This window comes from Sphaeramia orbicularis, chromosome 5 (genome assembly GCF_902148855.1).
Source record: "Sphaeramia orbicularis chromosome 5, fSphaOr1.1, whole genome shotgun sequence".
Lineage (NCBI taxonomy): Eukaryota > Metazoa > Chordata > Actinopteri > Kurtiformes > Apogonidae > Sphaeramia > Sphaeramia orbicularis.
The window spans coordinates 28,597,672-28,620,595 of record NC_043961.1 but is presented as its reverse complement, the minus strand read 5'-3'; the positions used below and the strand labels follow the sequence as shown (position 1 = coordinate 28,620,595).

Here is a 22,924-nt window from a genome sequence, read left to right as displayed (position 1 = left end):
TGCACACAGATCTACACAAACAAACACACACTGAATACATTGAAGCTTTACGTACAAAAAAAAAAAAGACTGAATAATTTAGGGGAGACTGAGTGCACGAGTCCACACAGACACACACTGTCAGCTGGGGAGCTGAACCATCTCACTTTCAAGTGTACTGTGAACTGCAGGTGGGCTTTCAACCTCCTCTGGCTTCACAGTTGTGCTTCAGTAAACTGACAAATAATTAGACTCGAACTTCCTCTGATCTGTGTGTTTATTGTTTGTTACTTATAGACACTTGCCTCCAAAAACAGTGTTGAAGGTGGCATTGATGCAGAGAGAGGAGTAAGTAGTGGTCAGGTCACTGTGCTGCTCACTGAATTATTAAAAAGTACGAAGTGGAAGAAGCTGCAGTCAGACTCCCTGCAGCACGTGGCATAAACTCTCCACACCAGCCAGTCCAATGCCACTGTGTCCAAGTCTCTTTCCAGCCTACGTAGACTTAGACAAACTTTACTGATCCACAAGGGGAATTACTTGGTCACAATAGCTCAGTTGCATACAAAAACACTCTTGCAAAAACACTAGCAAAAAAAAAAAGAAAAAAGAAAAGTAAGAGTGAAGAGATAAAAGCAATAAATAATACTAGAAGCACTCGGAGAGCGCAGACCTCTGCCAAGGCAGATCAGTGCCCTGGATTTGGATGAAAATTTCAGGAAATGTTGATACTGGCACGAGGAACAAATGATTAAATTTTGTTGGTGATTGGGGGTAGGGGTGGGGGGGCACTGATCTGCCTCGGCGGAGGTCTGTGCTATCTTTTCTAGAAAAGCACTCGTAGAGCGCAGACCTCCGCCAAGGCAGATCAGTGGTCCCCCACCCCCGATCACCACCAAAATTTAATCGTTTGTTCCTTGTGCCAGTGTCAACATTTCCTGAAATTTTCATCCAAATCCATCCATAACTTTTTGAGTTATCTTGCACACAAACAAACAAACAGACAAACCAACGCCGACAAAAACATAGCCTCCTTGGCGGAGGTAATAAATAGAATACAAAAATAAAGCAGAAAAAGATACAAGATTTGTATATGTACAAATGTACAGGAAATGGAAGTAAATATACACTATATACATACAGGTGAGACAGTGACTAAGGTGCAGTAATGTGAATGTATGAGTTATGCTACGTACATGCTCCTTTCCCTTTTATGTCAAACTGACCAAGCTTGCTGAGGCTGCATCTAAGTATAGTTTACATTGCTTAAATCCATGTAATGAACTTCAAAGTTACTTCCTTGTGTTTCCAAAATTTACAAGATGGAAAAAGCTTTTGTTGAGTGAAATCAGATGATTGCCCGGCCTCATAACTTGTTATTAAATGGCTTAAATGATTATCCATTTGAATAATTCTTAGTAAATCCTCTGGCGATTGATTAATCATCAAATCCAGATTCGAGCAGCTTTCTGCTCTGAATGTTTTTTTATCTCACTGGTGCATTTCCCGGTGCTGCATTGCATCATCACCGTGGTTTTTACATCTCATGCTCCCTCATGCAGCAGCAGCACCACATGGGCTGCGTTGCCATAGACACGGCCCATGTGTCGTCCCCGGCCCTGCCCCCCTACAGTCCCCACAGCATCCGCGCTCATGCACACTTTTACTGTCAATTTTCCGTAAGTGAAGATTAAAACGGCCATATGTTGGAGACACACGTACAGTAACACAATCGAATGCTGGGCTAAGCCGTTAAATCCAATACAGAGGAGACACGAACACTGTGCAGACGCTGATCCAAGTGTGGTGAAGGAGAGAAACAACCATTCTACATTAATGCGACAAGGACCCAACCTTTAGACTTGGACACTGAGTCGCTGTAGAACTGAATTAAGCTACGGAACAAAATGTAAATGTGACCTTTCCACTTTTTTTGGTGAACATGATGTGCAAGTCCAAGAAAGAAACAAAGCTCCCCTTAAATGGGTGCTCTGTGTCTATGCAGAGTATGTTCCAATTTGTTTTAAATTTGGTACAAAAAAAATTTGTACAATATTGATTTATAGAGACTTTTTGAACAAATTTACGTTTAATCCAGTTTTATGAAGCTGAATAAATAATTCGACTTCTTGCACCTTCACGGAATTCACAGATTAAGTTGGAAAGGAAATACACTGTGGCCCATAAACTTGGAATAATTTTGTTTTCAGATAAATTCCTCTTTTTATTCCTATTTATACACATCATAAATCACCTTTGACCCGGGGTAATGATTATATACTGAGTCCCAGTTACACTTTATCTGTCAAGAATAAATCGCACTGTCACAATCATTTCATGAGAAGAGATAAGAATATGTTATTCCAACCAAGGTTATTCTCATTAAGGAAAACTAATGAAATGACGAAAACTAGAACTGAAGAAACATTTTCGTTAATTGAAATAAATAAAAACTATAACTAACTGAAATTGTATTGTGCCTTAAAAACTAACTAGAAGGTTTAAAAATTATGGATAAAATTCCCTTCGTTTTTGTTTTTGTCAATGTCGGATTGATATGAAATCGATTTATTTCGCTCGAGCAATTTTAGCTGGTGGCATCATACAGCACTTCATGGTCCATCACTTCTCATCACTTGTCGTTTAGAGTCGACTTCTCGTCCCCACTCTACCTGACAACATGCAGACTAAAGTTGGGAGAAAGCAGCAGAGTCCTGTATGGGATTTCTTTGAATACGATGGTGAGGAAGATAAAAGATATGAAAAAACTAAAGCTAATACTAAAACTAAGCATTTAGAAAAAAAACAAAACTAATACAAACTAGCAAACTAATTAAAACTAATGGAATTAGAAAAAAAAAAGTCAAAACTAAATTAAAGTAAACTATAATGAAACATCCAAAACTATTATAACATTGATTCCAACATTATGACCAACGTATGAGTGTATTTCATCTACCTAATGATACGTCACTGACCTTCCTCAACAGTCTGTCTGCTTTGACTTCCACAAACACTACTTTTCATTCACCAGCATTAAAAACAGTCAACATTTTGTGGTATGGCCTTCATCTCTTTTCTGATTTCAAAGGGATTCTATAATAAACTAATCCACTGGATTTTGTTATTGGACTCAACAGTATATCATATGGTTTGCAGTTGGTTTTCTGGTGTTATATATCATTTGTCCCTTTCCCCTTTTTCATTTTTTATAAAAGGCTTTTGTTTATGAGCAGCTCCTGGTGCAGTCAGTCAGAATCTATTCTTTTCTTTCTCCTTTTGCTCCATTTTTTCCTTGTGTGCTCTGGGGTGTTTGAATAAGTCGAGTAAGTAAGTCTGGGTCAGAGGTTGTGGCTATTGTGGGCCAGTTAAACACACTCAGACACTGTATGGGAAAGTTGGCTGTACAGTATAAATAAACATGACTTGACTTGAATTGACTTGACTGCAGCATCTGTTCACCAGATCCCCAACAATGACAGTAACAATAAAAGTGTTTTGAACTCCGTTTTCCCTCTAAGGCATTTGGTGTTCTTTACATGGAAACAGAAAAATTATCATTACTCTGTTGTATTATGTTCATGTAAGTTTATATCACAGAGATATCCATGTGTCGTAGTTAAAACATCACTCTCATGCCCGTCAGCCTACGTGGACAGTACAAGGCCCTTACTGTTTCTCATACTTTTTTGTAAATCCCTGTTTTTATTGTCAAGTATTTCAGCCTCTACATGTTGGAGTGTGTAAACATCAGGTGTGTCAGACACGCCTTCTTCCTTTTCTCTGCAGAAAGAGGAAAAAGGAGGAAGAGGAGGAGGTAGAATGTCTGAGTCACAGCTTTTTTCAGTTAACTTGCTGCGCCTTTTCTCTCCTCTACTTCGTAAGCCTTGTTATTACTACTATGCCCCCCCCCAAGGGTGTGTGTGTTTGTGTAAATGTATGGAGTTTCGTCACTAGTGGTGTGTGTGCGTGTAGGTGTGTGTGTGTGTGTGTGTGTGTATGAAACATGATTCACTCCATTACCTGAGTGGGCCACACCCAGCGTGTTATTCCAGAGAGAGAGAAACACCAGAGACCTGCAGTATGTGAGACACTGTGTACTTCAAAAAGCACTTCATTCACTCAGAAACACAAGTTCTCATGTGTACACACACTAGATGTTGACCAAAACAATGGATTTATGAAGGTTAAAGTGATGTTTTGGCTTGAAGTACATTAACATCTTTATCTATTAGAAACTGACTCATTTAGACGTCATTTAGTCGTTTAGATGCACACTATTATTCCACACCATTATTATTATTATTATAATATATGCATCTGTTTTTGCTTTCCATATTCAGTTTAATTCAATTCATTTTAGTTATAAACTGTTGCCCATAAAGTTGGAATAATTTTGTTTTCAGACACATTCCTTCTTTTATTCCTATTTATACACTTCAGTCACCTTTGACCAGGATCAACGGTTACATACTGAGCAAGGTTATTATCGTTAACGAAAACTAACGAAATGACGAAAACTAGAATTGAAAAAACATTTTTGTTCACTGAAATAAATAAAAACTATAATTAAAAGGAAAAAAATGATAACTAACTGAAACTGTATTGTGTGTTTATGAAACTAACTAAAACATATAGAAATTATGGATAAAATTCCCTTCGTTTTCATTTTTGTCAATGTCGGACTGATATGAAATCGATTTATTTCGCTCTAGCAATTTTAGCTGGTGACACCGTACATCACTTCACCATCCGTCACTTCTCGTTTAGAGTCGTCTTCTTGTCCCCACTCTACCTGACAACATGGAGATGAAATTTGGGAGAAAGCAGAGTCCTGTATGGGATTTATTTGAATACGACGGCTAAGAAGATAAAAGATATAAAAAAAACCTAAAACTGATACTAGAACTAAACTGAAACTAAGCATTTAGAAAAAAAATCAGAACTAATAAAAACTATCAAACCTGCTCTAAAAACTAATTAAAACTAACTGAATTAGAGGAAAAGAAAGTCAAAACTAAATAAAACTAAACTATAATGAAAAATCCAAGACTAGTATAACCTTGATACTGAGTTGATAATAAATAGAGAAAATTCATAAATATTATGTACAACTCAAGTATAGTAAGGTAGTGTGATGAGCAGCATCCAGATAGAAACTGGTACAAAGCCCAGATTTCACACCTCATCCACAAACAGGATAACACTCAAACACCACACAACATTTTACTTGGATATTCTGAATTAAGCCTTTTTCTGAATTGGGCATTTTATGATGAAGATATTTGGTATATTCTGGTGTTATTTTGGTTTTATGTTTACTTGGACATGCTTACAGTGCTTTTGGAAAATGTATTTAATTTGTCTATTTTTGTGTAAGCTGTGACCCGTGGGCCCTGTTTATGATCAGCTGGAGTAAAGACATAGATCCTCTATGACAGAGATGGATGTGCCAAAGAGAAGTCCACGTTTGTGGTCGCACAGAGAAACACTCCTACTGTTAAATATTATGACAGAGGATGTCAACAGATTTACAGATATGACTAAATATTGAAAAGCTGATATTTTTCCCCAAAAAATGTTTGAAAGATCAGAGGAGGGGGGCTGAGTTCACACAGTGAGATGTCTGTCACTGTGTCTAAAAACCAAACGTCATTTTCAACACAGTATGCACAGCTGCACGTAAACACAGATATTAGAGGAATGTGAATTAATTCTATGTAAGGAGCTTATTTTGGAAAATTGTCTTTTTCGGAATCAGGGAAACTGGGTTGTGAGTAGGGATGTAACGATAATAAAATTTCATATCACGGTTATTGTGACCAAAATGATCACAGTTATCATTATTATCACTGTTTTGTTGAAATGTGCACGAAATGTTCAAAAAGTACTGATACACAACCTGAAATAATTTAACCAAGTGGTATTTTGAAAAAGAAAAAGAAACAAAAAAACCCCCAAATAAAATAATAGGCACAATGTACTTTCTGTTGGCAGAAACATTCAAATATTAACATGTAAACATCAAACATACAAATGCGTATTAAAGATGGAACCTTATAGCCATTGTTTGACCATTTTCCATATCAAGTTTGTGTTGGAAGTGCGGTGATCAAACATGGTTATCATGATAATTAGAATTTAAACGGTAATACTAACCATCGGGAATTTTACCGCAGTTTATCATTATACTGGTAATTGTTACATCCCTAGTTGTGAGCGTGCATATTAATATTTTCATTATTGAACTGGTTGATCACTGGAAACCTGCCTCACTATCTTTCAGATTTACTTCACTACACAGATGGATTTGATCAAACCCACTCAAACAACCTGCTCTTGCTTGATGTTCCATATGTTTGGCCTCAACTTAGAATACTCATACATTTTACCATTTTAAAACATTTGATCTTAAACCTCCTTTCTTCTACTCATAGTTTTTTTATGTAACTGTATTTCAGTTTTATTAAATGTTTATTTGATTTAATCTAACTCTGTTTTACATTGTTTTATTTTGTAAATTTTCTCAAGTACAAGTAAAGGTTGACTGATTAATAAATAAATATTCTGATTTCCAATGCAATTTTAGAAAGTTGGAGAGGCAGCTTGTGACCAGTGGTGGCCAGTTTGATTCCTGGCAGATAAATTGCTGACTTGTATGCCCTTGAGTAAGGACCCCACCCCCACCCCTCCTTTTGCTCCTGACATGTCAGCCCACTCCTCCTAGTCTGCAGTATGTGGTGTGTTCCTGTCTGTTCAGCTAGTAATGGGCTAAATGCAGAGGCTCAGTTTTGGCATTTGTTGCATGTCCGCATGTACAATATACTATAAATATAATAATCTTAATTTCTTAATAACTCATAGATTCATAGTAGCCACCAGTTACTATACAGTCGACTGTAAAATGTCTCTTTATTCACCTCTAGCATGTAAAGGAGCTTCCACTAAAAGGGCTACAATACAAAGCTGATGTTATAAATATCAATTACTCTACTTTGAGATTTATCATGTCAGATCCTTGAGTCCTGGATAATCTATTTTAAATACCAAGTTTCCTAGCACATGTCACACTACATTTGGGTTAAATGTTGCACAACACCTTTAGTACGTTTTTATTTGATGACATACTGCAGCCATGAAGAAGCAGCAAGATTGTGGATGAAATATTTTACCCACTGCAATCGTATATCTTCAATGAAGCAATGGAACAAGCTGAGTCAGTTTACATTTGAAACGTGGTGCGCAGTCAAGCACCACTAACACTGTAAATGTCTGCCACAAATTTTCCTGCACGTTGTTGGCAATACAGTCGGAGTCTCGTATCGACCTGCTCTCTGAAACATTGGCTCTGACACCTAGATTTTTGACGGTTTACTATCAGGGAGCGTGTATTAACAGGCAAGACACACTCCTGTCATTCCAGATGCTTGTAGCTGTAGATGTGTGTCCATCTGCAGGTGATAACATGTATTTTTTTTTTTTTTTTTTTTTACATATGTAGTCATTAACAAACCCTTTTCATCTTACCATTACTATACAGCCTGTTATGGGGGTGGACTCTCTCATGTTCCTTTAAAAAAAAAAAAAAAGAAAACAGAGCTGGTTGGATTCGTCTGCCAGATCTGCAGGAAAAGTCTGTCAGAGGATGAAAGATTAAGTCCTGGAGAACATGACATCATCCTTCCTGACATAAAACATATATGTCTGTGTGAAAGAGAAAAAAATGTCTCTTGCCAGCTGACACAGTAGTGAGTCTTCTTACTTCAACAGTAAATAGTTAAACAGTGAACCAGACTAATACTGGGAGATTTGCAGAATTCCAACAGTCGAACATTATGTGCAGTTGTAAAGAAAGTATTTATGAAGAGCAGGATTTTTTTTGAACACACCAACACATAAAATCTGGACCAGTGAAACAATGGAAGTGATTATTACAGAAAAGGTAGATTTAGATGCAAAACAGGAAGTTTTCATACACAAAATATTCCAGTTTTTGCCCTTATTCTGGAAAAGATCAAATTCTTAACAAGTTGTTTACATGGCTAATAAAGATGAATATTCCTCTAATATTCCTGTTAACATACAGCTGTACATACGCTGATTAAAAATATGTTTTCCTCTGGTTGTAGACATTCCACTGTGTGAACTCAGCCTCCATCTTTTGTTCTTTCACTCACCACCTTGAAAACAATGACTTTTTTTTTTTATATTTGCTCATCCTCAAAAGCCTGTTTATATCCTCTGTCATGATGTTTAACAGAAGGTGTGTTTCTAATTTCCAGCCATAAATGTGGACTGTTCTTTACAGTCACTCATCTCTATCAGACAGGATCTTGGTCTTTACTCCATCTGACTGTAAACAGGGGTTGTGTGTCGCAGCCTGCAGTAAAACACACAAAATGGATTTGTTTCCTAGATGCACTGCGCACATGCCTGAAGAATCCTCATAAAACCTGAATACTGAAGTTTCGACTGACAATGTCAAGGTGTCCTTATATAGAGATTGTATGTAGTATATGATATGATGTACTTGTGTGTTTCGTAATAATTTGGAAAAAAGTGCATCTGATATTTTTTTCGGATTATTTTTAGAATAATACTTCACCAGGATAAAATATTATTAGATAAAATACAATAAACAGGTATTTCTAAAAGAAATGAAACAGCAACTATAATATATGAAGCCACATTAAAGAGAAAACATGCGTCAGCATTGGTGTCATGGAGCTGTGGTCAGGCTGGTGTGAGAGAGAGTGAGTGGACACAGCGAGTGGGTGATCATTTGGCTGAGTGAGAGGCTTGGCCTGCTGGTTGGACGAGGCCACAGGGAGGTTTCAGTAGGATGTTTGTTCTACAGATAAAAATGTGCCAGCTCTTTAGGCCTCAGGAAGGCTGCTTTGGCAAATAAACAGCCACCCCATGTGAAAATAACACACTTGAAGTCATATCAACAAACGCAATGATGGCAAAGTGCCAGACAGTGACAATCCCCCACTCTGCTGTTCATTCATTTCAGCCTGTTGTAATGATCTCAAAACATAAGTGTAGATTTACTGAATATCAGCTGCTTCTCCATGTTAACCTACTTAGAAACCTGTTTTAAATCCGCACCGCAAAAACTCAGCTCCCTAATGCAAGAAAAAAACCAACCAAACAAACAGTAAAATGAGGGGAAAATTACTTAAATATAACAACATTTACAGGCATTTCATTTGCCAAGATTCTTATAAATTAAATTTTAACAAAACATTTTAAACTTGGTAAAATTTTACTTGAGACAAAAATAGTGTCTTTAACCCTAAACAATTTACCACTATTTATATGGAAACTTGCAAATGAATTTTCCTGTGTTTTATTTCCATTTACTATGTTATTCTCTGTGTTTAGCATTTTTCAGTGAAAATCATGTATGTTCCATTACTTAATTTACTAATTATTAGGGGTGTTAGAAAATATCGGTTCTGCAATATATCACGATATTTCATTTCACAATACTGTATTGATATTAAAAAGTACTGTATCGATATTTTTAGGCATTTATTCAAATGCAGATATTGTGGAGGTTCATTTTTGTTTTTTGGGTTTTCTTTTTTGTTTATATTTTATTTATTATTATCCAACACTGTTTTATTAAACAATGTTAATTCATTTGTTGGGATTGAACTAAAATAATGTTTTGATGTTAGTTCTGAACTAATAGAATATGAACATTTGAACAGGATCTTAAACTGTAATGTCTGTAAAACAGAATTTCAGTTTGAACACAGGAACATTTTGTGATATAGCATTAGATCCTGTTGGGATCAAATAAAAATGTGTTTAGTATTTGTGCATATTTCTGGCGTAATTCAATTCTTCAAAGAAATAATCATTTAAAAAAAAGAAACCAACAAAAAAATTGCCTTTTTAACAGTATCATGACATATTGTGATATATCGTATCGTGATCCTAGTATTGTGATTTATATCGTATCGCCAGATTCTTCCTGATACACAGGCCTACTAATTATGTAGATGTTCATAAAAGCTCACAAGAAATTTGAAGGCCATTGTGTTCAAAGCAGAGAAAATTGAAGCAAAAGTAACATTTTCAATATCATAATCATTAAAAGAACATCAAAACAAATATCTATAAACTACATGGGTTTTATTGATGAGTCAATGTTGCAGTCGTCAAGTATGACTCATCTGATGATGCTAGAAAAGTGGCATTTTACTTGAATTATTTAAATGCATTGATAGAATTAGTGCTTCCAATATTATTAAACATTTTAAATCACTAGATGCTTTTGGCTGGTCAGGACTTTTGAGGGTTACATACATGATTTCTGTGGTCGTTCTCTGTTCTTAATGAAAATGATAAGGTTCTTGAAATAAGAAATTCTGACTGTCGCAAAGCAGTGTTGATCAAACACCTAATTTAGCCTCAAGCTTTAATGTCATTGTATTGTTTTTGAAAATATGACAATAAAGTTACTTTGACACTGGCATTTTCACATAATAATTTTGATGATTTTACTTTCAAGCACTGTTACTCAAACCTGATAATAAGACTGAAGTGAATATATTTTACAGATAGTAGGCTAATTAAGGACATGCAAGATCAAGCATGTGTCGTCTTGCGTTTAGTTATTTCATGCTGGTTAAATTTCCCTGTTATGTAGGAGATGCTGCTTGTATTTTAATGTTGTGTTGTTAGATTCAGCTTCAATCCAGGGTCTTATCTAAAAAACCCTTCATGATATTGTCTCTTTTTTTGAGAGGGAGCAGCTGGAAATCCCTGTTTTCCCAGTAATATTTAACATGCGTTTGGCTCATCCTCTGTAAACAGGTGTTGACATGTGTTTAAACTGTTTTCCTGAAAATGCAACCGAGTGATGAGGCAGAAGAAAAGCAGAGGGAGAAAATAGAGGTCGGTTGCTAATTACTATTCAGAATGAGTGCCTGTGGGGTAGAGGAGCAGAGCGGTCTCACTGCAGCTCAAATAATCCAAGGCTAGAGAGTGTGAGAGTGTACAGCGATGGATGAAGGCACAGCTTTGATGTTTCTCCCTTAGGTTGTAGAAAAAGAAAACATGTGCTTGAAGCTGAACGCAGGAGTCTTTCTCACCGTCAGACTAACAGGACGGCGGATGGTTGAGATCTGAGGCTGTTACTGCTGCTGATGCTGGGAGGCCTCGCTGTAACATGTCACTGAAATGGTTTGATTGTGACTTCCACCATTAGTGGAGACATGACTGGGTCACTGTGAGAAACGGGGTTGTCCAATGAGGCCCTCATCACCTCATCTGAGCAGGGCTTTGCCTCCTCAGCAGTTTCCTCTGGTTGTTTACATGAGGAGTTTTATTTCTATTCACCTTTCATTAGGCCTCATGTTTTAATTCCATACTCTGACTTCGTCTTCAGTACTGGTTCCTAAACAGTGCTATTTCTGTAACAACTTTCCATTTAACAAAAGAGAATTTTATTACAAATCCTTTTCTTTTTCATGTCATTTGGATTTTTACCTTAGCGCAGTTGGATTTTATGCTCAAACTCTTGAGGCTTATATTTCACCTCTCAAACCCATTTTACAACATCAAAGTATCTTTATCGTATGTGGTTGTCTGTAAACACAATAGCCTTCATAAATGTAATGTATAAAAGCTGTGTGTGCTGAATGTGCTAACACTAATGATATTTACTCTTTAAGTATTGATATTTGTCATCAAACAACAAGACATTTTAGGTGGGTCTGTATAAACCACAGCTCGTGATCCAGATGTGGATCTCCAGCTTCGTGACTCCCTGTAGCTTTGTCAAAAAACATAAGGAACATATCAAAATGAATAACTGAATGAACCATTATTTTTTTAAACATGTCAGCCTAAAGCTATTTTCCATCAGTAAAAATGTGTAACCTATGTACAGAACAAAAAGGTCTTTTTTTTTGCTTTTCATCATCCAAAATGTCTGTCATATTCTACATCTTCTTGCCAAAGACAAACTCAGTTTGTATTTGTTCCTAGAGAGTATGTTACAATGTAAGCTGAAAAGCATGCCAGTTTTGTGTTTAGCAAATAGCGGCCCACAAAAAAATTTGTCGTTCAATTTCATATATGCACAAAACTTTGCATTAATGTAATAGAAATACAATGTTAATTAGCAAACTAAACAAATAGGACACCTCAGAGCAGCTCCCTCATGATAAAATAAAGATGGAGTTCAATATTTTTTTCTTCTTTTGTCTCAAAAATGGCTCCTTAGGTTGTAAAGGTTGTCAGTCAGGTTGCTCCTGATGTAAATAATACATGTGTCCTAAGTTTCCCATATAAGACACATCTCAAGATACACTGCACGTGTCAAAAACAAAATTATGATTTGTGTCATTTTTTTCATGTCAGTTTGACCACATTTTTCTTTCCATTCTGACATCCTTCAGCTCTTGTACCTGCTTATCACTGAAAAGATGCTCTTTTACTCTTTGCTTTAGTCAATTTTAACTCTTCATCTCCCACTGCCAGAGCCTGGATCTGATGATGAAAGCATGAAAAAAAACAGATGAATTTCAAATCATCCAAATGGAAGAGTGATTACTTTGAGATTCATTTAATGCCACGCCATCCCTTCCCCCATCGCTGACTCCATCCCCCCTTCGCTCTGTCTTTCTGCAGTAAAACTGCCTGTTCACATGAGCTAAAAATAAATCATGTGACTGAGCGAGGCCAACTGTACCGTTCATGCATTACTTATGGAAGTGTTTGCTTTTCTCCCATTTTTCCTCAGAAAAAAAGAGCCCCGGTCCTTGAGTAGATATAGTGTTGGAGTGGGTTCTCAGGCAATATCCTCAGTGCTCTTACATGTGTCAGCTCATCTGTGGTGTGTTAGTGTGTGGGGTTCACCTCTTCACATACTGAGCTCAGTAAAACACTGCAATACAATGAATAAAACTGTTTTAACGAAAGCAAAGAAAATCAGTGTATGTACATACAGTTGGAATAATTTTATTTTCAGACACATTCCTCTTTTTATTCCTGTTTATTCATATCAGTAATTACCTTTGAGGTACAGTAATTACATCCTGAGTCCCAGTTGCACTGGGTACTTCTACTGGTATCAATACAATTTAATCACCCAGTTAAATATTAATAAAGCGTCAAGCTCCAAAACATAATTCAGCTGCAGGGGAATCACTGATATTCATAAAGAAGAATCATCTGTCAGAGTCAAAGTAATGTAGAACTGAAACATCCAAGTACTATATTTAAGGACAGTTTAATTTATATGAGAATTTCCCTTTTATGTCATGTTTCTCTTAGATTTCAGTATGATGGTCATTTCTTCACTATATTTGTTATTTGTTATTTTTCAGTCAGGCTGCTTAGAATTATTGTTAAATAAATCATTTTCTTGCAAAATGCTTATTATAGAAAACAGGATACATGACTCTATCACTTTGTACTTGAAAACCTTTTTAGAAACTTATTTCTATAAACAAAACAATTAAATTGTCCAGGAAATAATACAGAGAGTCTTTGATGGAAGTGTTAGTTTCTGCAGTAGTCATTAGATTATACAAATAACATATTAGGTTTACTAAATATGATGCTGATAATAATTATGTAGTTTTTATACATTTTTAAGGCTCCTTCCAACTCTGGGATTCATGTTTTTATCTTTGTAGTTTAATCTGGCTGTATTTATACTAGTGAATGCAGATGATTATCACAGTTAGAAGAAATAATCACAGGTATATGGTAGGGGAAAAAGTTTTTGGACACCCTAAAATTTTACACAATCTCAAATATTATCATGAAATATTTGCAGAAAAATATTTTTTGTGTTTCAAAAGGTGTGGCTGCATCAGACAGACACATGATTTTTTTTGGTTTATTACAATTTTTCAAACAAAATTCTTGGCAGTTTCAACATTGTGCCCTGCATCTTGCTGAAACATCCCGTTTTGACCTCAATGGAACACGTGGGTTTGGAGAATGGAACAATACTTGGCCGAGTTCAATGGTTTCAGAGTGACTCTTAATGCGATATACTATCCCAAATGGATGGGGTGTCCCAAAACTTTTCCACCGCTGTAGCTTATATAGTTGGATAATAAGGCCGTTATGTCATAATTTGAGTTGAGCCCTTCTTATACATGAACCACCTGATTGTCTAACCTACACCATCTTCATCACGAAGCCGAGGTGTGTGGAGGAATGTGGCAGCCACTGGCAGACAAACCGAATGAATCATCAGTTCAGCATAGTCACTAGAAAAGAGACTGAAAATGCTCCAGATGGATTTTTAGTACATGTCTGAAAATCTGACAGCTTTGCCCACAGAGGAGTTTGGCAGAGTCAGTGCATCCCTTCAGGGCCAGCACAGAGCTCAGTCAGCCTGTTTTCAGTCTGGTGGGGTGGAGGAGGATGCAGATGGGCTGCTGGCAGGGGGGAGACTCGAGGGGGTATCGGACAGACACTTTGCTTGCCAGCCATTTGTAACTTGGGAATCCTCCTCTGTCCTCCAAATGTGCCGTCACCCACCTCTGCTATACCCTCCTCATCAACTGTTTTTGTCATCCTTGTTTTGTCTCGGAGAGTCCCTCACCTTTCTCTTCCTCGGCTTTCCTACCTCTCTCTCTCTCTCTCTCTCTCTCGCTCTCTCTGTGTGAGTCTCTGAATCATCCCATTTCTTGCCCACGCTTCCGTATGTTTCCAAATTTAGTCTTGTTTTGTTTTTCCGTTTGTTTCATACTTAAAGCTGGAGTCATCCCACATCTTCGACGCCTTCAGCTATCTCTGGAGATCACTGCAGTGCTGTGTGCATCCATCTGTAGCTCTATCTTCTTACCTACAACATTTGTTTGTTTTTTTCTTTTTTTGCCTGTTTCCTCTGTTTTGAAGAAGTCAGTGAATTTCATTCAGACAGATGAGCATGAGTGATTGTCTTCATTGAACTTCATGAGTCAGTTTTAGGTGAACGTGAGCAAATATATTTCATTTAAAGCACAATGTGAAAAGACCACCACCAAAATGTCTAGTGTCTGGGCTGTTAATGAAGAGAAAGAACAACATTTTACTCAGAAGTGTCAAAGGTAGAGCCATAAAATAAAATGTATGTTAAATACAACAAATAGAATAATAAAGTGCTTATAAAGTGAATCAAGCAACATAAGAAACTGAGGTCTGCTTGATTTAAACTAATGTATAAGGCAACAAATATAAATGCATCTTATTTAATGTGAAAGTATATGGTTTTCTTCATATTAGTTATTATGCCGAGTCTGTATCTCACCCATTCCTCTATTTTCTTTTGCAGGTGATATTACACAGAAGGGCTATGAGAAGAAAAGGACCAAACTGCTGGCTCCTTACATCATCCATACACCAGGTAACGACCCGTCACATGTATCCACAGCTTTCCTCACTGTTTATTTTCTGTGAAGTGACTTTACATCATAGGACCTTTTACTTCATGAGGTTTAACAGGTTCTTTAAATAAATAGCAGAGATTGTGTTGACGGATGGAGTTTCCATTAAGGTGGAGCCTGAGATGACTCCTCTGGAAAAGATTATATTCAAGGTGAAATGTGGAACAATGTGAAGAGAATGTAGAGGAGGAGGGAAAAAAATCCAAAGATACAGCATTTATGTTCACTGCAGAGCGTCTTACTGCCTCTCTTTCACTTCCTACACCAACAACAACAGGCTGTAACACTTAATTTTGTATTTTATTTAAGCTGTATTTAACTAGAAAGACTCATTGGGATAAAAATCTCCTTTGCCAAGATAGGCATCGGCATCCCTATCCCATTAAAAAGGTCAAACCCGTTCGCAACCAAGCAAACATATATACAACTAGAAGCACTCGGAGAGCGCAGACCTCCACCAAGGCTGATCAGTGGGCCCCCCCGTGGGCCCCCCCCACCCCCGATCACCCCCAAAAGTTAATCATTTCTTCCTTATCCCATTTCCAACAAACCCTGAAAATTTCATCAAAATCTGTCCATAACTTTTTGAGTTATGTTGCACACTAACGGACAGACAAACAGACAAACAAACCCTGGCAAAAACATAACCTCCTTGGCGGAGGTAAACATCACATGAAATACAAGGCAATTGTAAAATTATAAGTTTCAAGAGTAACTTTAAAGTTTAAACATAATATTAATAAGGAAAAACATCTACAACCAGATGTTTCTACTTCCATGGCATTAAAAATCCCCTGGAAAGTGTGAAATGACACCATCTCCTTAACCCTCCAGAGTTAAGGACAATATTGTTGAAATGTTATTGAATTATAGCTTTCGTCATTTGATTTTAGCTGTTGACTTCACACAGTACAGATGCGGATATAATGACAACGCCTCTTCAAGAGATATAAAATTAATGTTTTACTAAATTATAATGCAACTTAAATATGATGACGCTGCAGACCTGTACATGAGGACATTTTTTCTAACCAGACGTCCTTAAATGATCATTTATTTTCTCTGGACTAAAGGAACATGATTAATCCTCAGCACATGTCTTTTGAATTTTTGGGGAATTTTCTTTAGTGTTCATGATTTCTATAAAAATACCCAAATTGTAAAAATATGAAGAAACTAAGCCTGTTTGTGATGCACGGCATGTCTATGTTGGCACAAGTAATACGTTTATGACCTAAAGAATATTGTGGGGTCCAGTGGATGTCCAGAGGATATGTTTCAGATTCTTTTTAACTGATTCCAAGTGTGTGTGTGTGTGTGTGTGTGTGTGTGTGTGTGTGGGGGGGGGGGGGGGGGGGGGGGGGGTAGCAGTTTAATAGACCAAACACTGTAACTACCTGCACTTTTTTTGACAGCCTAGTTCTGATACACTTATAGATGATAAAATGCCAAAGTTTCAGTCTGCATGTGGACAAAACAGGCCGTTCGACACAAGCAACAACAAACAGTGACGAGTAAGGGCTTTAAAGTTGTCACTTAAGACAATCCCTTCTAACATTTGACACACACTGTGTCATTGAAATAATTTTGTTTTTGGACTCATGCAACTTTATAACCCCAGTTACACTTCATCTACCAAGAAAATCATATTTTCACAATCATAATATGAGAAAAGGTAAAAAAAAATATCTTAATCCAATGTTATGGGCAACAGTTAAGTTACTAGACTGGATATATTTTACAGACAGAATTTACTTGATTCCTCAAAGTCAGAATGAACATGAACATCTTTATGTCAACAAAACACTTGATATATGAAGAAATGATCTTATGCAGTTATGAACATCTAAAATATAATTACAGATTGGGGTGTGGTTCCATCTCATGTGAAAATGGTTTTCCATAAAACACTAGCTAAGAAACAGACTCAGTTAATGTCAACAAACAAACAACTCCCAAGAGGCGACAACCACAGCATGAAACTGAGGCCCATGTGGAAGTACAGCTCTTACATGCTGACTCCAAATAAGCCTGGCTCTGATCAACTTCCACTGAACTTCTCTCCAGAAATGTCAAGTCAGTCCTCTTTTGTAGACATTATTCTGCTTTCATTTGCTTTATTTGTTCCCATTAAAGACTGTTAGAACAAACACACATAGTGTAACATAAATATAAAACTTAAAATGCCAGACACAAATGGATGGACGATTGCCACAGCACCAAACCATCAATCAATAAACAAAGAAAACAGGGATCATGTGGAAAAGGAGAACAAATAAATAAATTATGTCAACGCTTTGAAATTTTGTAGTTTTCTGTATGAACTGGTCATAAAACATGATCTGATCTGTAGGCAAGTCAAAAGTATTGACAAACACAATGGGCTTAACCTAATACCAGCAGCAGTATGAGTGTTTAATAATTCTTCTAAATAAATAAATGAAATTTTACAATACAGTATAACAACAAAACTTGGGATCTTTAGTTATATAGTCTCATTACCATCATGTCAAGATAAGAACAGCATCCTTACCTTTTGATAGTGGTTTTGTGTCTTGCATTTGTCAGAATATATATTAAAAAGTGAAAGAAGTTCATTAAGCATCCTCCTAAAACACAGACATACTGAGATCTTCCAATTTAACAATAATATTTTTTTTGGTGGCAGCCATAACAGTAGGAAAGGCCCCTTCTTGTCATGTCAGAGTAACAACGGACTGATGAATAACAGTCTAGTGGTTGGTGAGCCATCTTTGTTGACAAGGTTTTCTGTTAAATAGAAGGATTTGATTGACAGGTGTGATTGACAGGTTCAGACAGAGCTTCTATTTTATTGGATAAAACATATTTTTACCCTGACAGACAGCGTCAGTGTAGCTGTGGGCAATAAGTTACACAATCCTTTTTTTTTCCCCAAATATGGTCACTTCTAGCTCCAGAATGGAAGGATTATAATACAAGACACAAACACTAGACTAAAAACAATAGGTGATGTCACAGTGGCTCCATCTACTGCTTTAATCCAATCTAATTTGACTGTTAAGTGTACTTAAGATGGTAATATCAGTATGGATCACATGGTTTCTGTGTTCATAAAAAATGTCTACTGTTATGTCTGTTTGCTATGGGAGGATCCCAGGAAGAGTAGCTGATGTCCTGCATCAGCTAACAGGGATCCTAATAAATACATAAATAAATAAATGCTCAAAGTTTAACACAGACACAACTAGGGATGTAACGATTACCGGTATAATGATAAACCACGGTAAAATTCCCAATGGTTAGTATTACCGTTTAAATTATTAATTATCATGATAACCGTGTTTGATTACCGCACTTTGATCGATCGATCTGTCTGTCTGTCTGTCTATCTATCTATCTATCTGTCTATAAAAAAGAAACTAAAATAACTCAAACTTGAGATGGAAAATGGACAAACAATGTCCATAAAGTGTCATCTTTAATGCACTTTTGTATGTTAGATGTTTACATGTTAATATTTGAAAGTTTCTGCAACAGAAAGTAGATTGTGCTGTTATTTTATTCGTTTTTCTTCCTTTTTTTTTTTTTTTTTTTCAAAATACAACTTGGTTAAATTATTTCAGTGTGTGTATAAGTACTTTTTGAACATTTTGAGCACAATTTCAACAATACCGCAATAATAATGATAACTGTGATAATTTTGGTCACAATAACCATGATAATGGATAATAATAATAATGTATTAGATTTATATAGCGATTTCTTGGTCACTCAAAGCGCTTTACAATATTGACCCATTATTCATTCGCTCTCACATTCTCCCTCTGGTGGTGGTAAACTACATCTGTACCCACAGCTGCCCTGGGGCAGACTGACAGAAGCGTGGTTGCCAATTCGTGCCAACAGGCCCTCCGACCACCACCAAACATTCATATGCCAGTGTGAGTGGCACTGGAGGCAAGGAGGGTGAAGTGTCTTGCCCAAGGACACAACAAACTGACTAGGACAGAGCGGGATTCGAACTACCAACCCTTCGCATATTGGATGACCCACTCTACCATCTGAGCCATGGCCGTCCAATGATATGAAGTTTTCATGTCGTTACATCCCTAGACACAACACACGCTACTCGTAAACACATGAGTGAGAGCAGAACGATGGGAGTTATAGTTCACTTTACGGCCATGGGGGTCTCAGTGTTTCACACAGAAGTTAAAAACACACAGTATGTATTTTCTACATCTCTATTGAAAACAATAGCACAGGATGTCATGATGTTTCTGCATATTGTACATCCACCACTTCAGTTATAACCTTTCACAGTAAAATCTCTAAACATATACTCGGGGTCACTGAATTTTACTAAATAAAACAGCTTACAGCTTCATTCAGGTCATGTTTAGTGATGTGGATTCATGCATATTTATCATTTTTTCCTGATGAAATGATGAAAATATCTTTAAATAGTAGTGTTAGTTAATAAAGGGGCGATAATTGCTAATGCTAATGCTAATGCTAGGTGGTGTGTGTGAGTAGAATGCAGAAACTAAATTTCCCAACTAGGACAATAAGGTGAGTTAACCTTTAACCTAATGAAACATTCTGTTATCATTACAAAAAAAAAAAAAAGATGGTTGTCATGTGAAGAATTTGATATAAGGCTAAAGGTAAATGATTTAAGAAAATATACAGTATTGGAAAAAAGCTTTAGGACACCACATGCATTTGTGATATATATTGCATCAAGAATCACTTACGTTATTGAACTCTGCCAAGTATTGTTCCATTCTCCAAACCCACACACTCCTTTCTACACATGCACTCTGCTGTTGAGGTCAAAACTTGATGTTTCAGCAAGATAATAAAACACATACAGGCATAACATGTTGAATCTGTTAAGAATTTCTTCTTGTTTACAATAAACACTTTAAAACTGTTTGCATTTGTTTGTGTCTGTCTGATTCTGCAAATATTTCATGATAGTATTTGAGAATGTGTAAAATTTTAAGGGTGTCCAAAAACTTTTTTCCACTACTGTATCAGGGTTTCCGCAGGTCATTAAAAAGCATTAAAAGTCATTAAATAGATTTTGCGAAAAATTTAGAGCCTTAAATGGCATAAAAAAGCATTAAATTTGATGTCCAGAGGCATTAAAAAAATTAAATACACTTGATGGAAAAAAAACATTGTTCTTCACAATTTATTTTGATTATTTTAATATTTAATAATTTTGATCAGAAGTATAGTGTGATGATTGACAGGCAGAACCCTTTAATTGGGTGTTGTTTACGGCCGGTGCACGAAGTCACAACGCTGGATAGTTGGAATGCAACTTGGACATGGGCATTAAATTTGTTTCAAGTGGCATTAAAAAGCATTAAATTAGATTTGCTGATGCCTGCAGAAACCCTGTGTATATAACGTAGGCCTATGTAGTATAGAGATGCTGCATAATTACCAGATTCTTGTTTAATTAATATATGTTTGCTGTGTTAATTTCTCAGTGGAGCCACCTCCTCAGAATGATGTGCAGCCTCCCGCTCCCAGCTCCTCCTCCAGCCACGCCCCTCCTCCCTCGAGCTCATCCCGTTACCGCGAACGTCGCAACCGCAGGACGCATCGCAATGGGGGAACCAGAGATGACCGCTACAGATCAGGTCAGCTCAAAAGACCCACGCATTAAGTACAAAAAATACATTCCAATTGAAGTTTTTACAGAGGATGCAAATTTTCCAGTGATAATTGCCATTTATTTTCATCCTACTCCCATATCACTTGTTTTTAAGCTCAGACGGTGTTGTGTGCACTGTTTCAAAGGGACCAATTAAAGGAAAGTTTGTGTCTGTATGTGTGGGTGAGGGGATGAAGCCACGCTCGCTGTGCATATGAGGTGAGCAGAAACAGACGGCGGCACAGCGCTGCAGCTGGGGAGCCCCTCAGCAAGGACCCTCAGCATGTGAAAGGAGAGTGATGTCACTGCCCGGCTATGTGTGGAGAACAGGGGAATACTGATGTGGAGGGGAAAACCAGACACTGCTGAGGATAAAGAAAAAACAGAGCAGTTGAGGAGAGGCGAAAGACCACGGCTCATACGAGGAGGGGGTTGTCAGTTTGTCTGGTAGTCGAGGTGCAGACTGTGAAAAGCATCCTCCCTCCAGACTGGCCCACTCCCTTCTGTTTCTTCTCCTTATTTTCTCTTCCTGCTTGGCTTTTCAGTAGTTCTTGCCTCTTGTGTAAAACACCCTCACACTCAACATGTTAAATACCAGCTGACTAATCTGATGTCTGTTAAGTTTGGCAGAGGTTAAAGATTCGAACGACGATGGAATATTATTTATCTGATTGAGGCAGAGAGAGTGGACTCAATGCTGAGAGGATTAGAAGTGAAAAATTACAGCAGAGGCAAAACTGAACTTGGCAAAGTACATGAAGAGAGAGAAGGGAGAAGATCGGCAATTAAATGGATTGAGGAAAAGTAGTGCACCTCCTTCACTGGCATTAAAAGTGCTGCGTATAAGTCAAGTTTTATTGGAACGATGGGTCAAAAGAGAGCAAGAGGGCCTGAGGGAGCTGAGTACAGCACAAGGACAAGAGGAAAATAATTTTTTGGCAGATAATCAGATGCAGTTCATTTTTCTCTTGCACAGTGTACTACAGTTCAAGTACAGTAAAAGAGCACTGATACAACATTCTATTCTGAAAACCTTGTCAGTGTCCATCAAGTGTCCACTCATCCACAATTACCTCTTCTAAAAAACACATATTTGTTTATTCTTAATTAGGTAGTACAGTGAGATTTGTGGCATTAATGAATAATCACATAAATATCACAAATCTCATTTTATGCCATCACAAATATGTCTAGTATTACATCACCATAGTTTAAAACAGGGGTGTCAAACTCATTTTAGTTCAGGGGCCACATTTAGCCCAATTTGATCTCAAGTGGGCCAGACCAGTAAAATAATAACAGTGAAAAAAGGAAAATTATATTATGATCAGGTTTACATCTACAAAGTTACCTTAAAAATTTGAATAACATGAACAACTTGAATTGTCTTAAGAAAAACAAGTGTAATTTTAACAATATTATGCCTCGGGTTATCAGTTTATCATTTGCACATGTGCATTACAATTGCACAAAACATTTAGTAACAGGCAGAATATTGGTAAAATTGCATTTACATACTTTTCTTAAGACATTTCCATTTGTTCATGTTTGTTCAGGTTATTCACATTTTTTGTAGAAGTATAGTTTGGTAATGTAAACATTTTCATGTAATTTTACTTTTTAACACCAAAAAAGCAAAGAGAAAATGTGGGGTTATCATTATTTATAGGTTATTATGACAATATTTTACTGGTCTGACCCACTTGAAATCTAATTGGACTGTATGTGGAACCTGAATTAAAATGATTTTGACATCATTGATTGTTAATATCTTCAGTGTAATTTTTGCATTTCACAAATTCATCCCGCAGGCCAGATTGGACCCTTTGGCGGGCCAAATTTGGCCCCTGGGCCGCATGTTTGACACCTGTGGTTTAAAACATCT

General features: G+C 36.8%; 1 protein-coding gene across 5 annotated transcripts in view; it reads left to right on the top strand.

Annotated features, from left to right (window-relative positions):
* The window catches only part of dip2bb (disco-interacting protein 2 homolog Bb), a 65,676-nt gene that overhangs the window by 10,501 nt on the left and 32,251 nt on the right, over positions 1–22,924 (top strand). For all 5 annotated transcript variants that reach the window (XM_030134662.1, XM_030134659.1, XM_030134661.1 and 2 more), the window contains exons 2-3: positions 15,275–15,346; positions 20,873–21,025. In XM_030134662.1, the coding sequence (XP_029990522.1) occupies positions 15,275–15,346; positions 20,873–21,025 (225 nt within the window). The remainder of the gene's footprint in view (positions 1–15,274; positions 15,347–20,872; positions 21,026–22,924) is intronic.